General features: G+C 33.4%; 2 protein-coding genes across 2 annotated transcripts; both read left to right on the forward strand.

Annotated features, from left to right (window-relative positions):
- On the forward strand, positions 1-8,346 carry LOC122592892 (isoamylase 1, chloroplastic). Its single transcript, XM_043765217.1, has 18 exons — positions 1-425; positions 1,019-1,201; positions 1,377-1,466; positions 1,897-2,049; positions 4,542-4,633; positions 4,823-4,964; positions 5,041-5,148; positions 5,334-5,419; positions 5,495-5,566; positions 5,658-5,784; positions 6,228-6,314; positions 6,551-6,643; positions 6,741-6,899; positions 7,004-7,087; positions 7,160-7,240; positions 7,324-7,406; positions 7,498-7,615; positions 7,962-8,346. The coding sequence occupies exons 1-18, from the start codon at positions 48-50 to the stop codon at positions 8,223-8,225; spliced, it is 2,400 nt and encodes a 799-aa protein (XP_043621152.1). The 5' UTR covers positions 1-47; the 3' UTR covers positions 8,226-8,346.
- A 7,552-nt stretch (positions 8,347-15,898) lies between these two features.
- LOC122593843 lies at positions 15,899-17,657 on the forward strand. The gene is made up of 2 exons (XM_043766290.1): positions 15,899-16,721; positions 17,510-17,657. Exons 1-2 carry the CDS (start codon positions 15,943-15,945, stop codon positions 17,556-17,558), a joined length of 828 nt encoding a protein of 275 aa, XP_043622225.1. The 5' UTR covers positions 15,899-15,942; the 3' UTR covers positions 17,559-17,657.
- The last annotated feature ends 298 nt before the right edge of the window (positions 17,658-17,955 follow it).

Consider the following 17,955-nt stretch of genomic DNA (forward strand, 5'->3'; position numbering starts at 1 on the left):
CTCTGCTTCACTGCTACTGAATCACACAAATCTCGAAGCATCTATCAATGAACTCTTCACTAACAGAAAACATCATCCAATTTCACACACCAAAAAATCTCACATTTTCTTCTTCTTTTTCTCCTTCATTTCACAAATTCGATTTCACAAACCCTATCAAATTTCAAAAAACTCGTAACTATAACAATGCGTTGACGGTCAACGCAATTGGCCCCGGTAGCCGAGGGCTGGATTTGGAAACGGCGGAGGCGGTGGTGGTTGAGAAAGAGAAACCGAAAGTATCGCCGCCGCAGTTTGAGGTTTTAAGCGGTAGTCCGACGCCGTTTGGTGCAACTGCCGTTGATGATGGAGTTAATTTCGCTATTTATTCGCGTAATGCCACGTCAGCTACTTTGTGTTTGATGTCTCCATCTGATTTGCCTCAGGTATTATTATTACCTTTTGGATTTTGCTAACTAAACATGTGTCCTTGTAGATAGCATGCATTCAGAGTATACATTCTAACATCAAGTTTAATTGGTAAAATATATAAATTTATTTAGTGGTGTAACTTGATATGAAATGTTGGTATGCCCTCTGTGTATCCTTAAATCGAGTTTTTAAATGAATGAAAATGGCGATCCTAAATTCCATGAAACACCTAGATTAGCATAAGACATCATGAAGCCATATTGTTAAGATTTCTGTTTTGATGGCACATTAGACGCAACTGATATTCCGCCTATATGTTATGTGCTTAGATTCCTTTACATTGATACACATATAAATTGGGCTGACACCGTGAGCTAATCGATATAGCTTCCTTATTAATGGGTTGTTCACTAGTTTGAGAATTTAACCATAGCCGAATAGATATAAAGGCTTTTCTTGAATCATGCTTTCTTAGAAGCACATGACAAGTGTACCATCATTCTAATGATTAGAAGATTGTTAGAAATTCTTGTTTACATACCAACAACTTTTTTGTAGTTTTGCAAGTATATTGGACCAGTTGTCTCATTTATTTCATTTCATGCAGAAAAGAGTTACCAAGGATATACCCCTGGATCAACTTACCAATAAGACTGGAGATGTGTGGCACGTCTTTCTGAAGGGAGATTTTACAGATATGCTCTATGGCTATAAATTTTCTGGGGAGTTTTCTCCTGAGGAAGGGCACTACTATGATTCTTCGCAGATCTTATTAGATCCTTATGCCAAAGTTAGTTTTTTGTTTCATCTATTACATGTTATATTGTAATCCAAAATGTCTAGATAAAATATTCTCTTTCCTTTACGTGTGCTTGTAACATGGGACCTGGACACGCTTGTACACTTGCTCAATTTAGTATTTTCTAAAAAGTCATGGGCCTTGACCTTTTTGTTATTTTATTTAGGCTGTTGTAAGCAGGGGGGAGTTTGGTGTTATGGGACCTGACAATGATTGCTGGAGCCAAATGGCCGGGAAAATTCCTTCTATTGATGAGGTATTAATTTGAAACGATACTGGACACCGCAGCTATTTACATATTATTCTTGACCATTTCAATTTCTCAAGTCTAATTGCTAATAGACTAAAATCACAAAGATTTGGGACATTGCTTAATCTTGTGTATTGGTCATAGATGAAAATCGTAAAAGATAAGGCAATATGTATTTAATAAAATGTAGAATTACAAGTGGACATGGAAATACATTTTATCATACATGCACTTTTGTAAATTTGAGCACAAGAAGTTATCACTACATTGTTAAGGGTAATTTGCTTCCTAGAGTTTACCTAAATGTCACATTTAATTTAATATAGTAAAAAGGGGATCACTTTTATTTTTCTTGCTTTATGTTGTTCTAGATTAGACCACATCGTGCAAAAATTGACTTGTGCTCTTTGCATGATCAATTTTTTCTTTGATATAGTTTGATTGGGAAGGGGATCTACCTCTGGCACTGTCACAAAGAGATATGGTAATTTATGAAATGCATGTTCGTGGATTTACGAGACATGAGTCCAGTAATACAGAATCCCGTGGCACTTACCTTGGTGTAGTGGACAAACTTGATCATTTGAAGGTACATGATGAATATACTTTACCTGGTCCCAATCTAGCGTTAGAGTTAGCATCTTTATGTATGATTCTATATGTTTTCCCCGAAGATATGGATAAAGCTGCGTAACCTAGATATGTTAAATGAGTTCCCTTTGTGTATGATTCTGTGTTTCTCCCATAAATATAGATATAGCACAACAGAGGTAGTTGCCTTCTGTGATGTATCAGTTAAAGCCAAGTTTCTGGAAGGGTCAGACAGTTGATCTCCTGAAAGGTTGTATCGAGTCTAACCAAACTTAACTGTGTTTCTTCATGGTCACCAGCTAAGCACTTATAAGCACTCTTGGTTCTTTGTTTGTGTGTGTTTTTCCTACCTTTTCTTGATAAATACAATCTATTAAGGGGGTGTTAACACCATCATCTTTAATTAATGTCTATTTTCAGTGATGTACTAGGACATGCTTCTCTACATCCCATACTTTAAAATTTGATACTTCATATTTTAAAATTTGAAATAGTTTCAGTGAATCGTTATTGTTTAATGTCCCTAATTGTCGACGTACATATAGGTTAATGATTCTTCATATTGATTGATGGAATTTGAAAGTACTTTCTTGGACGTTTGTTCTTTCATATAATCATATATAGCCTGCACGGCTGACTGACTGGCTGGTTGCACCCTTATCCACTGCCCATATAATTCCAGCGCTAGTTTATTTTCTTCCCCATATATTCCCCACCCTGGATCAACTATCTCATATAGTGTCTAGTCCTATTAATTTATTTGACATAACGTTTTGGACAAATTTCTACATAAAGTATACTATAATACAATGTGGAATTCCAGTCTTAATCTTGTAATGTATAATAAAAAAATTTTCCGACGACATACTAGAACAACAACAACCATTGAATATGACAGACTTCTTTTCTTTTAGTGATTCTGCAGTTTACTGGATTTTAAACCTAGAAAGTGTTTTGAAACTAGAATATGTGGCAATACTTGGTAGACATGCTAAAACAACAAATCATTCATCTAGCTTATACAAGGGTTCCCAAACTACTCCGTGGTAATAGCTTTTAGAAAAAAAGCTGAAGATTCACCTGTTGATATTCACTATCATCGACATTAATAAACTACTTTATGTTCCTATGATCATTAAATTAAATTACTCATGTTGCCTGTATTATTATCATGATAACATCCTTTCACTTAAATATTGATTAATAGTTGAATTGTTGAAAAGGGCATTACTATTGCATTGGTATCATTTTTTAATGATTATGGTTCCAAGACATAGCGTTATTGACAAATATTGATGAAAATACTAGTTTTAACAATTTGAAGTTATTTTAGTTATTTTATCCAGTTTGGTCTTCCTGACTTGTATAAATTAATTAACTCATTTTTAATTAATATTATCAGAAAGTCCAGATTGTGGTTAAATCTTGATTCTGAATTTCTGATGGCACTTATGTAATTAGGTCTTCCGCGAAACTTTGAGATGATACTCCATGTTCGTATAACTTTTCATACTTTCAGTTCTTTTAAAGTCAAAAGCGAAATTCTGCCAATGCATTTTCTTTTCTCCAAAGCCCGCACCAAGCAAATAACCATTTCTGTACATAAGGAAATTCATTTTTTTTTTCACAATAATGTAAACTTCAGAAGGAATTATTATGCCTTGGATCATTCATGCAATTTTCATGTGTCACCAGAGTTTAATCTATATGCATTACGATTGAAAACAAATCAAATTATCATAAAATAACATTATGGATCCAGAGTTCATCTTTTCAACGTCAAAGGTAATAGGTGTTTGACTAAGTTAATTTTTGCAAATTACTACCAATGGCTTTATTATTTCATATTCGTCTCCTAAATCTGAGTCGATAGTGGAAATTATTAGAGATGTTTTTTTTTTCCTTAATAAAAAACTGCCACAAGTTGGCACCAGTATGTGGCGTTTGGCCTGTAGACATAATCATAGTTTAATTGTCTAATTGGACACTTCATTCTTCTTGTGATTCCAAAGAACAATAACAGTAAAATTTGCAGTTTTGGTAATTTGGCCTTGCTAATCCTTAAAACGATTGTAGGCCGTGGAAGGACAATGTCACCCTAACATTGTGCCTGTTTATGTTTCATATGTCCAGTTTCAATATTTCTAATTTTTTGGGTTCATCTTTGCTACTCCAGTGAGTTTGAAATGAAAAATTAATTCAGTATATCACCAACTAAAATAGTAAACTAGGAAAGCTGATATCTGTATATGAGATTCTTTTTCCTTGTTTAGAGTTCTCATTCCTTTCCCCTCTTAATTCTTTTATTCTTTTAACAGTTACTAAACTATTAATGCTCTTAAAGCTGATATATTGGGATCTCATATGCTATTTCCAGTAATGGCTTTAGCACCATTGGGTACTATTATCAAAGTTTACTTCATATTGAGAATCATGAAAGCTTGAATTTTGAACTGCGATGTGTTGTTAATATTCTTACTTTCGGTGTAGGAACTTGGTGTCAACTGCATAGAGTTAATGCCATGTCATGAGTTCAATGAGCTGGAGTACTTCACCTACAATCCTGTATTGGGTGACTATAGGTACATAAGTTTCGCCTTCCTAGGAAATATGGCATTTTTTTCCGGATATCCCCAACGAAGTTGCATTAAGCTTACGATAATCTAAGTGATTTTAGTTTGTCATACATTGAATGCAAGTTGCATGTACGAGCTCAAATTTTGCTTTAGTGCAGTACATCATATGGATAGTTATAATTGTTTTTTGTTTAGGCTGAATTACTGGGGGTATTCGACTATAAACTATTTTTCACCAATGCTGAGATATGCATCTGCTGGTGCTCGTAATTGTGGCCTTGATGCAGTAAATGAGTTCAAACAGCTTGTTAAAGAGGCGCACAAACGTGGAATTGAGGTGACAAGATTTCAACATGGATTTAGATTGTTTCTCTAAGTTTGTCGTAATCTCTTTCTAATTCAGATTTCTTCAGGTGCTCATGGATGTGGTTTTTAATCATACTGCTGAAGGGAATGAAAATGGTCCCATTTTGTCCTTTCGAGGTGTTGATAACAGTGTCTTTTATATGCTTGCACCTAAGGTATGGCACCATTATTGCACTATTACACTCATAAGTTGGAGGTATATGAGTGTAGATGGATATTGGGTGACTATTACATCATTATTGCCTTAAAGCTGCATTATATTTGCAAAAATCAGCTTTTAATTTAGTTGTACTTTTTGTATATCCTATTCTAAAACTGATATTAGTCTATGGTTTTTCAGGGAGAATTTTATAACTATTCAGGTTGTGGAAACACCTTCAATTGCAACCATCCAGTTGTACGCCGATTCATAGTAGATTCCTTGAGGTAGATAATATACTATACACCTTTTCATTCTTACCTGTGATGAAATTAAGTTATACTTTATGAAACCCCTGACAGATATTGGGTAACAGAAATGCATGTAGATGGATTTCGGTTTGATCTTGCTTCTATCATGACAAGAGGCAGCAGGTTATCATATATGGTCTACCATCTCTGACTCTTGGCGCGTGATATTAAGGAAGCTAGCATATATTTACACTTCTCTGCCTTCTGATTTCAGCCTATGGGATTCAGTAAATGTATATGGGAATCAATTGGAAGATGATTTGCTGACAACTGGCTCACCTCTCAGCAGCCCACCATTAATTGACATGATTAGCAATGACCCGATACTTCGAGGAGTGAAGGTAATTTGTGTGGGTGTGACATAAGTTAATAAATCGTGTGCTATATTTTAGCTAAACGTTGATCTATTTTAGTGTCACTTTGGAGAACAAACAATTATTGATAATCTTCCGATACTATAGAGACTTAACAGTTTTCATGTCTGTGGATTAAGATCTTCTCAAGTTGGTTTACAGGCTGTCATGCTCAGTATTTTGTGAGAAGAAAAAGTCATTGGTCCTTTATTTTACCTATTTGTTTTTCCTGTTTTCACATATTACCAACATGACATATCAAGTTAAAAACCAAGTTGAGAGGTTCCTAATCCAATTGCTGTTGATATATTTTTTTCTGAATACACATTTATGTATGCTTCGCCTTGCTTTATAAGATTTACTAAAGATTTTAGGCTTTAGTTGTATCTTGCCCCAAGCTAACTGAGTTAACTTCATTTAATTTCCAACAGCTTATAGCTGAAGCATGGGACTGTGGTGGCCTTTATCAAGTTGGAGCGTTTCCTCATTGGGGCATTTGGTCGGAATGGAATGGAAAGGTCTATCCACAACTAGTTTTGTACTTTAATGCTCATTTTTCATTATCCAGATGTTATTTCTTTCTAAAGGTTACAGCTACGTATTTAATAGATCATAAATACATTACTATGAATATAACATACAAATCTACTTCTATTTCGAAATTTTGAATGTGTTTTACATTTGTATAACAGGCTTCATTGCACATATATCTACAGTACATGAATTACCACTTCGTTCCTTTTCATTATTTCAGTATCGCGATACAGTAAGGCAGTTTATCAAGGGTACAGATGGATTTTCAGGTGCTTTTGCTGAATGCCTTTGTGGTAGCCCTAATCTATACCAGGTATCTTCTTCTTCCCGTGGCTTAATTCTGGATGTACCTTGTAACTATGCTACATCACTTCATGATGTACTTTACTGTTCTTTGTGTGATGCACCAGGAAGGTGGTAGGAAACCATGGAACAGTATAAACTTCATATGCGCTCATGATGGCTTTACACTAGCTGACTTAGTTACGTACAATGACAAACATAACGTGGCAAATGGAGAAGACAATAAAGATGGGGATAGTCACAATAACAGCTGGAATTGCGGACAAGTAAATTTGTATCTCTAATGTCATTTAATTTCTTACTAGCATTTAACTATTTGTTACATCAATCCAGTTCAGATTCTTTTTGACATAAATATATGACCATTTAGGAGGGAGAGTTTGCTAGCATCTCGGTAAAGAGGTTGAGGAAACGGCAAATGAAGAACTTTTTTCTTTGTCTAATGGTTTCACAAGTAAGTTTCTGAACTTGGCTAATGATTGCTAGTATGATTATGATGCATATATTGTAATTTTTTGCTCTCCAGGGTGTGCCCATGATACACATGGGTGATGAATATGGTCACACAAAAGGGGGAAACAACAACACATATTGCCATGATAACTATGTAATATCCTGTTTCATAATGAAATATCAGTTTCTACGATAGAACCATTTTTTTATGAGCTAAGAATAGCTTCTTTTCTGCAGATGAATTACTTTCAATGGGATAAGAAAGAAGAGTCGTCATCTGACTTTTTCAGATTCTGTCGTCTAGTTACCAATTTCCGCCAGTAAGGACATTCATTTAAATATGAGTAGCATAATTGTTTGTACTTGCAAATCGCATATGTCAATTTTCTAAAATGCTTGTGATTTTAACAGTGAATGTGAGGCACTTGGCTTAAATGACTTCCCAACAGCAGATAGGTTGCAGTGGCATGGACATGTTCCTGAAACTCCAGATTGGTCTGAAGCAAGTAGATTTGTGGCCTTCACCTTGGTATGCAGTTTCATTCACCAATTACTGTATACTTATGCATAAGTGATTTGTATGGTTTGCTATTTTAACATGTCAAAACGGTGTTTAGGTCAAGTTAAATGGCTTCTTCATACCGTGTTGGGTTGACCCATACACTTGCTGTCAAAAGATTCAAACTTCTACTTTTTCTTTTTAATAAATAAAAAGTATGTCAAAAGCGATATTAGTTTAATAAAACTCAAAAGGGGGGGGGGGGGGGGGGGGGGGGGGGCTCATATAGCTCTTGGAGTGTGTCTACCATTATATGTTGATCTTTTCACTACCAAGAATCTGATTATCATGCGCTTGATGTGGATATATGATGCAGAAGGACTCCGTAAATGGAGAACTCTATATCGCCTTTAACACTAGCCATTTACCATCTACTGTTACATTGCCAGAAAGACCGGGCTATAGGTGGGATCCGTTAGTGGACACTAGCAAGTCTGCACCATTTGACTTCCTAAGTCATGACACCCCTGAAAGAGATATAGCTATCAAACAATATTCACATTTTCTTGATGCCAATCTATATCCCATGCTTAGTTATTCATCCATAGTCTTATTATTAACCCCGGATGTAAATGCTTAATCTAATATGTGCACGTATAATACACGACAATCATACATGCTCAAAGCATGGAGGGTAAATTCACGGTCCGTATGTGTGATTTTTATTTTACTAATATCAAAATCAAGTTTATACATTGCAACCGTCATTATCTTATTAGTTTTTACTAATATGAAAATCAAGTTCAACATATCGTCTTTATAAAATTTCCATGTTAATGATATGAGGTTTTGTTTTATTTTACGTTGTCATGTGATACTTTTCCTGTTTTTTTTTATGTAATTTATTATAGTATATGTTCCAAAGTTATTATTGTATGTGGCCTACTGAATTACCACCAACAAGAGTACTAAGGTCATGTTTGGTTCAACCAACAAGAATATTAAGGTCGCATTTGGTTCAAAAAATTTGAGATAATTAAAATGATTTGCATTCATTACTGTGTTTGGTTGTTGAAAAATGGAAGAAATTTTTTGCTGTTGGAATGTAAACGCTTCTTATTTGTTGGAATTTTCATTCCTTAGGGACGGGGGAAGAAACAAAGATAAAGTATATTATGTTAAATTTAACAAAGATAAAATATATTATGTTAAATTTAATTTCTTTAAATTCCAATTTTTTTTTTTTGTTAGATTTCAATTGCTAAAACAGTCTTTTTTTTTTTTGTTAGATTTCAATTGCTAAAACAGTCTATTAACCAAAAGCGCCCTATAAAATTGACACTAGTATCATGAACTTTAATTGCCTTACCATAATTATGATTTCACTTGGAAAAGAAAATGTTCCATAATAATGGATTCGGGTCCATAACCATGGGTACCTTTGGCTAATTTGATTCGTTGGAGAGAGATTATAGAAAAATATACTTACTATATATAATATAATAGAATGTTATAAAAATTTTAGTGAATGATAAGTTTATCAAATTGTATGATATCAATATAGCCTCCCGTGTAAAAAGCATGAAGGAAGTTGTATTCTTATTCAAGAAACTATTTTTTAGTTGTATCCAGTTTATTATCAAATACAATCAATTACGTAGTTTAGCTTTTGAAGGGGATATTACAAAAACAAATATTATAATCCAAGTCTGTAAGATCAACTGTCATTTTAAAGTTTTGATAAGGTAAGTAATAGTATCATAAACATATATGACATTTTAATATTTTAGAATATGAAAGGTAAAATATTGTGTATGAACACTTTATAATAAGGCGTGTCATGTTGAGTCCTATTGGACCTCCTTTCACAAAGACTTGTCACATCAATACTTCAACCACCATGGCAATTTTTGTACACCATTATCAATCTGTAAAGTCACATTAGATGGTGCAATATTATAAGATAGGGGTATTTCATTGTTTTTGTTTTGTTTATTACTAAAAGATGAAGATCACTAACTGCCTAAAAGTGACATATCTTTGATCTATTTGTTTAACATGCTTGCTTATAGGGGAATCTAGCTGAATCATTACAGAAATTTCCTTTGTAACATTTGGATCAATTGGATAATGTATTTTTCTTTGGAGACAAAGTTCGAGGATTCGATTCATGCTTCTTGAAAAAGGCCGGAAGTTCTTTTATATTTTAGATAGAATCTGAAAACATATTTTTTACATGAATATTTGCAATTTCATTTTACCTTAAATATAGAACCAAATAACCATTTTTCATCTGAACCACTGTCCTTAAGAAAAATAATTTCCAAATCATTGTGTTTGAAAAATAATAATTTCCCATGAGTATACTAACAGTGATCAAACAGTAATTAATTTCCTGCATAAGAGGGGACGGTATGGGCATGTCTCCACGTCGTAGTCATAAGAGATTCCATGTTGTTGGTTTTTGGGTGTGAAATGATGATCAGGTTGGTGGCTTTGACATCCATCACGCTGTGAGCCCGTGAAGCTATGTGCGTGTTGTGTATTCTTTTTTGTTTGTCGTTGTAGTTACAAGTGTGATTTCAATGTGATCATACTAGGTAGGAAAATGTTTAGTGTGGTTTCCACTGTGTCGTGCTCGCAGTGACAATTTTTCTAGATGATGTGTATATTCCTAGTTACTGTTTTACCGTACGTTATTACTGACTTGTAAATTAACTCTAATATATAAAATATGTCAACAGCGACGCATCTGTCATTCTCCATTTGGTGTATGAAAATGTAATGTAATGTAAATAGCTACACACTCTGTACTATTATTGGAAATAAAATCAATGAATAGTAACTGATCAAGAGAGTGAAATCAGTAGAGAATAGTATGGCAAAATTCTGAATTTAGCAGGTGTCTAGTTTCATGTATTCTCACAAAATGGTCCAGGTTATCTGTTCTACCACTAGACATTAATCTTATTGGTCAATTATTTATTTTAGAAAAAATATGATGATTTTATCCACTTCAAAATTTTTTATATATATCTATATATATATACTATATTATAAAACAGATTTCCTCTAAATTTTCAACATTGAATTTAAATTATCAATATTAATTTTAAGTACTTCTCCTAAATGTCTTTCCTATTTATTTTATATTTACCTAAAATAACTATAATATCATTTCTTTCTTCTCAAATCTCAACCAATCATGTTTTTTTCTCTCATAGTCTCATCCATAAATCATTTATTCTTCCAATTCATTCAAAATTCTTTATTTCAAAAACCGTATATCGATAAATTATAAAAATTATATGGGTGTTCTTAAACTTCATGCTCTTTCATTAGAGATGTCATTCGATATACTTTCGAAGAATTTTTAAATCTGAGGACGGAGTGCGTACGGCTCAGACATTTGACCATCATACTCTATGTCATATCAACTCCTATGACCTATCACACTTTATGACATATCTATGACCTAGCTATCACCCCCACCAACTCGCCGCTGCAACGTGGTTACTCTCGTATCTATATATGAACGACAAGGTTAATGATTAGACATCGTGTTACATTAATACCTAAACCGAGTTCGAATATTAGCTTTCACTACTTGGAACGTTATACGTACGGGTAAGTGTTATCCCAAAAATTTTAACTCAAAACATTTGCCATAAACTTTCATAGAGTAAACTTTTCCTTTTCATTTTAGACCGGTTGGACTTAAGACCATCCCCATCGGAGGAAATGTATTCGTTTGGTCGGGTAAAAAGTTGAAATCAATAATATTAGGGGGGAGGGAGTGGTCACCTTTTTTCCCCCAACACTAACCAATCAAAACTTTTCACCTCAATTATCCCCCATCTTCATCAAATTACTGGCGCCATTTTCCCCCATCTTTCCCCAATCTCCAACTCATCATTTCTTTTTCATTTATTTTTAATAACATTTCATTTCCTTTTCATTTATTTATAATACCTTATCATTTCTTTTTCATTACAACATACTTAACAAAATAAATAAATTAAATTAAATTTAAAGAGCTGAAAAAGAACACTTTCAAAAATACAGGGGTTAAAAATGAAATTTCATATGTATTATAATATAATAATAAAAAAAACTAGATCTAGTCTTCTTCTTCATAGCCATTCGACCTGCATCTTTTACAAATAAAATTTCCTTCATAATTTTTTTTTTTATTTTTAAAAAAATCTTTATCGCTCGAAAAAAGGACCATCGGTAGGGACCCAATTGCTTTTGTTCAGCCAATCAACAAGCTTCTCTCTTCTCTCTCCTTCTTTTCCCGAATCTGTTAAGCACCCCGCAAATCCAATTCTCTCTCCAGCGGTAAACCCCGACTGCGATGTTACCGCACGGCGCCGCTACCGGTAAAACCTTTCCCCGCTTCCACTCCCTCCCCCTTGTAAAACATTTACGTGACCAACTCATTTGGTCTACCCACTCATAGTTGGTCAATGGTCCATGCCACTTTATGGCAAGTGAAAGTGCATTTCAAATATCAAATGTACACCATCAGTAGACGTATCAATTATGTGTATGTATTTTCTTTATTTTGTTTATTTTTTGCTTTTTCAGTTAATAATTGAATTTATAATATCATATATATTGTAAATGACTTATTTCTTTTATTAAATATGTATAGTAAATATAAAATATTTTTCGATTTAATTAACATATCTGATGATGAAATTTAATTAACTTGAAATTTTAAAATTAAATAAGTGTTTTTAAGTATCTAAAATTATTTAAAGAAAAAATATTAATTATAAAGCATTATTATCATTATTTATTATATATATATAAATATAAAATGTTTGGTTTGGTTGTTAATGGGAGTATAAATATTGGATTTAGTTGGGTTGGATGAATATAAGAGAGAGAAATGAGTTTTTTAATGAATAGTATGGTTATGTTGGGTTGTGAACGGGGATGGTCTAACATAATTTGTGTGTGTTTGTTGTGTTAATTAATCAAATTATAGATGTTATTCTCATTTCTCATATATATGATGTGACTGACATGTATTTAAGTTTAAGTTTAGATTTTTTCACATCTTGATATTTTAACCCATAAATAGCATAAAAACCCAATAAATTACATGTTTAGTTATTAAGTAATACAAATAAAAAGAAGCACATTAATACTAATTATTATTAAAGCTTTATTGCCTTTTTTTCAGTTACATATGATATACTCATACAGCTAAGACGAATCATGTACAGTTAAGGATGGAGCCTCCCAATTAGATTACCCATACATATCACCTTCATCACCGATAACTTCGTATCACCGATCACCCATATCAGCCCCTTTTATTTAATACACTTATAGTGTATCAGCCGGAGCTTGTACTGAATCACAGTTTCCCCTGTGGTGGCGATGGTGGTAGCTGGTGGTGGTGCGACGAGGAAAGAAGGTCGGTGGTGAGGATGGTGGCGAAGTAGAGGGTTAGAGTTAGACCTAAAAAATGATTAACATAAAACAGTTCACAAATTTTATTTTATTTTTATATTTTAAGAACTTTAACCATAAACTCCCAAACAGTTCACTACTTATTGTTAAAAATGTTTAAAAAATATGTACTGCAATATTTTTAATTTTTCATCTAGCACCTCTTAAAATATTTTCACATATATTACTCCTTCACATTAATAATCAAATTACACTATCACTTTTGTTTTAATTTAATTTCATTAACTTTTTACATCAATAACTTTTACATGAATTATCTACACCACTCGACGCCGCCTTCATCACCAATTGTCACCCCCACCACCACACATTCACCGCCACAACCACCGCCGTATTGCCATGCTAGTACTATCTAATACGAGTAAAAAACAATAAGTTATATTTAACATGTTGAAAAGTGGTGTAATATTTTCACCTAGCACCCGTTAAAATATTTTCACATACATTATCCCCTTAATATTAATAAAATTACACTATCAATTATTTATTTTTTAAAATGTCCCCATTAATTTTTTGGTAATAAAATGTAGTATTAATGTTTTAAAATCACACATTTTCGCCGCCACAACTATCTACGCATTGCACAATATTATGTATGTTATTTACATACATATATATAGCATTATTAATAAAATATGTTACAACAATAATGGGTCATCATTACACCGTCGCCGTCACAACTAACGATGCATTACGCAATATTATGTATGTTATAATTTAGGGGTTTGCTAAATACAGCCCTTAGGACTGTGTTTAAGGTGCATAAATTGTTTGTACATTTACCATGAAAATCAGGAGGCTGACTTTTAATAAGAAAAATACAAGTTTTTTTATGCATGTTAAATACAGCCCTTAGGGTTTTCTTTAGCATTTCCCTATAATATATATACATACATGATACATATATATTGCATTAAGAAATTACGTTACAACAATAATGGAGATTCTACTGTCAGTTCCCATCGCCTTTCTTTAGAGATTGGTCCCACTATACACAAGCTTGCTGACAAAGTAAATATTATTAGCCTTTCAAATAAGCTAATGACCAAAGTGCCCTGTTTCATCCTTCATAACCCTCAAAAATTATACGCTCAAAAATACATATATTATGTTACGAAAGACAATATTTGGCCTGCATTGACTTATATGTGAAATGATCCTGAAATGGGATTATGATTATGATTTGATCAATCATTAGATTTTGGACTAGATTGTTTTGATTTATGTCGCATATGGTCTTTGGAGAGGGGCTGAGCGTGAGTGTGGGTCCGTTAATTAGCGTTCATAGTTATCAATGTTTAACGAATATTAATCTACATTTCTTATGCGGGCTAGTTAGTTAGGCCTGTGCTTATACATGCGTTTCCCGGCGTCGGACGCGCCCCTCGGGAAGACGTTATAAGCACGGCGGCGTCCGAGGCTGCGTCTTGGTCGTTTCCTCCATTTCCAGACGCACGGTTGGAGGGTTTCGAGTGTGGTCCGCGTGTGATGAAGCCATAAACGACAAAAAAAAAAAAGTGGGGAAGAAGTGGGTATTATAAGGATGAGGGTGTTCTTGGAAAGAGAAAACTGATGAATAGTGGAAGAAGTGGGGAAGAAGTATGCCTTAAGGATAGGCCTTACACGTTATAGCTTATCTACGTACTACTCTTGTTATATGAATTAGTTGGCTAAATGTAGCATAGTTTCCTTTGGTTAGGTATATAAGTGTGGAACGTTTGTAGAAATTAGAAAACCTCTCCTTTTGGATGCATATATTTATGTAAAGAAGGATTTATCATAGGAAAATGACTTATTCTCATAACAAAATAGCTTACAAATCCTTCTAATACTTTAAGAAGATGACATGTGGTATTCACTAATTTTCTTTCCTAATCTTGTCCCTGATTTATCCATATGTCATAATCCAATAGTTAAGAGAATTTTTAGGCTATTTTATTAGAATGATTAATCATTTCTCTTTATCATATTCCTTATGAGGAAATGTTATGTTTTAAGGTTATTAGAAGGATTATTAGACTAACTTTTAAGAGAATTTATCATTGATCTTATGTAAAATATATATTATTTTAACGACTGAACCACTATATATTTTTAAATCACTTATGTCAAGAATGAACCCTTAAGTTCTTCTCAAAAAGACATAAACCTCTACAAATACTGCGTTTGTTCTGAAGTTTGCTAGCTTTTGATATTGTTTAATTTATTGGATCGGATTTTAGAAAGAGTATCGTAAGAGATAGGATTTGAAAAGTTGGTGAAATAATGAGGTTGTTGCTTGCTATATGTATCAAGTGGGATATAGGATACAATTTAAGTACGTGAATCTAATAAAGGTGGCAAAGTCCTTCACTGATTATGTCAGTGGTTGGACGTTCGGACTTTTGTCCAATGGGTTACAGGTTCGATATTCTCGGCCTGTGATTGCCCGCCAAGATATTTTCCCGGCTTTCGTGGAGTTTTTACTGGATGGGGCGGGCAGGGGAGGGGATCAGGTAGGTCTACAGTATCCAGTCCGAATACCCGTGATTCAGCCCTTACTGTTCTAAAAAAAAAATTAAAAAATAAAGATGGCACAACAAAGAGATCTAATGTGTGATTTGTGTCAATATTTGTAAATACTAATGAAAAGAAAGGGCATGGTTGGTTTTATTTTATACCATAAAACTAAAGTTTAAAAATTCAGAATTATTTAGTAATAAAAAACTAGAATATTGAAGGCTAGATATTTATAATTCATGTAACTCTTGCAAATTGTATATATTTTGCTTACTTAAAAAGGAAACATGTAGTAGTATAATTCTTCGCACACCTCTATTCCAACTAAAATTGTCTTCAAATTAGAGAGTAGCTACAAAATTTGTGGATCAATGGATATAACCAAAGTTGTAAATAAAAATAGGAAAGAATGCCATTTTGATCATAATAATACCCAACAACAACCACCACCAAAAAAGCAAGTTAGAAGAAGACTTCATAGCAATAAGCCTTATAAAGAAAGGCTTATGAATATGGCTGAAGCTAGAAGAGAAATAGCTACTGCCCTTAAGTTCCATAGAGCTTCAATGAAGCAACAACAAGCAACAACTTCTAATCATGACTTCCAAGCACACCAACATTCCTCCACTTCCACAACCAATTACTTAGGGACTAATTATCCATTTCCTAACCATTGGCCTATTTCAACAAATGTCCCTCTACCACCACCATTACCACTAATGAATCATGACAATCCAGATTTGGTACTCCCTAATCAAACCTTGGGGTTGAATCTCAATTTTCAAGATTTCAACAACTTAAGTACAAGAATTTACCATACACCGATGTCAGTTTGCTCCTCCTCCTCCTCTCCATCGACTTCCTCTTCTGTTTTGAAGGAAGTCGCAATAAGAGGAGGAGGAGGATCAGAAATGCACCATGCTATTAAAAAAGAGGTAATAATGGAAAATGGAACAAAAAAGCAAAGAAAAGTTGCTAGTTCTCATATAGATGATGATGATAATATTAGTGAAGGTAACTATGATCATCCTTTTGAGCAAGTTATGGAATTCCCACCATGGTTAATTAATACAAATGAAAGTTCTTGCTATCAAGACCTCTTTGATCACCATCTTTCTCATCAATACTCACCAGATCCTGCTTTGCCTTGGTAAGATTTACATTATAAATTCATTTTACTTAACTTTTTTCTTTGATAAGTATAAAAGTTTAAGAAAAATTGGTGTTGTTTTCATTGACATCTTTAGGAAAAACACTACCCATAGTTGCATTTGGAACTTTATGGAAACCATGGGCATGCGGTGAGACCATAAAGGTCCCCACCCCCCTGATTTCACAGTTTGTGCTAGTACAGTACACTAATCTCATTTTCAGATTCTGGGACTGACACAGTGGCCATTTCTTACTTTACAATTGTTGGTTAAAAAGTTAAAAATCATCATACTTCTTGTGCCAAAACATTGCATATCATCATATCTCTATTATAGTAAAGGATGATGATCCGTTATTTTTTGTTGTCATACAACATCAATCGTGTTTTAAGGTGTTGTATGTATTGTATGATACCGTTAAACATATTTGGTGATGTACGGTTAATAAAAATGATGCACGCATGGAAATCTGAAATGTGTTGCATTGTACGATACTGGTTAGCACATTTGATAGTGTAAAGGATAAAAATTGATTGTGCACGTATGGATATCTTGTTTTTTGCATATGTTTATTTGACTAGTTAATGTTTATCAAAAATTCTAACTACAGCCTTGAGGGTTGTCATTAACATGCATTAAAAGACTTGTATCTTATGAAAAGCTCAACCCTGTATTTTATGCAATAAAATATAAAGAATGTCAGCCCGTATTATAAAATCTAATAGTAAGAGTACAATTATAATGTTTTTATATCTAACATTATGCTGTTAAAATTTTGCAAATGCAGCATGGACATAGGTGAAATTGAAGGGATGGATGGGGAGTGGCTAGCATGAAAAAAGATTTTGATTGTTATTTTGGGTGATCACTGAATACTGATCAATGTATGATTATATATTCTTTTTAGCATTTATCATATTTCTTAGTTTTTATCATGTCTTTTTTTTTCTCTATATGGATCAAATCCAATAGATCATGCTATATCATATCAGTGACTTGTTACAACGTCCAAATGATGAAACAACTTCGTGATAAGTTACATGCTGATTTTCTTACTTAGTTTCTTACTATCTATAGAACGTATAGTCTGTAAGAAGTTGTAGTCTGGACTAAAATCGATTTAGGCCGGAATATATAATCATAGGGGAAATGTTAGGTAAAGCATGCAGTACCTATCTTAGGTAAAGCAGAGAGAGATTATGTAAAATTTAGGGGGGGGGGGGGGGTTATGTA

This window comes from Erigeron canadensis, chromosome 3 (assembly GCF_010389155.1).
Source record: "Erigeron canadensis isolate Cc75 chromosome 3, C_canadensis_v1, whole genome shotgun sequence".
In the NCBI taxonomy this organism is placed as follows: domain Eukaryota; kingdom Viridiplantae; phylum Streptophyta; class Magnoliopsida; order Asterales; family Asteraceae; genus Erigeron; species Erigeron canadensis.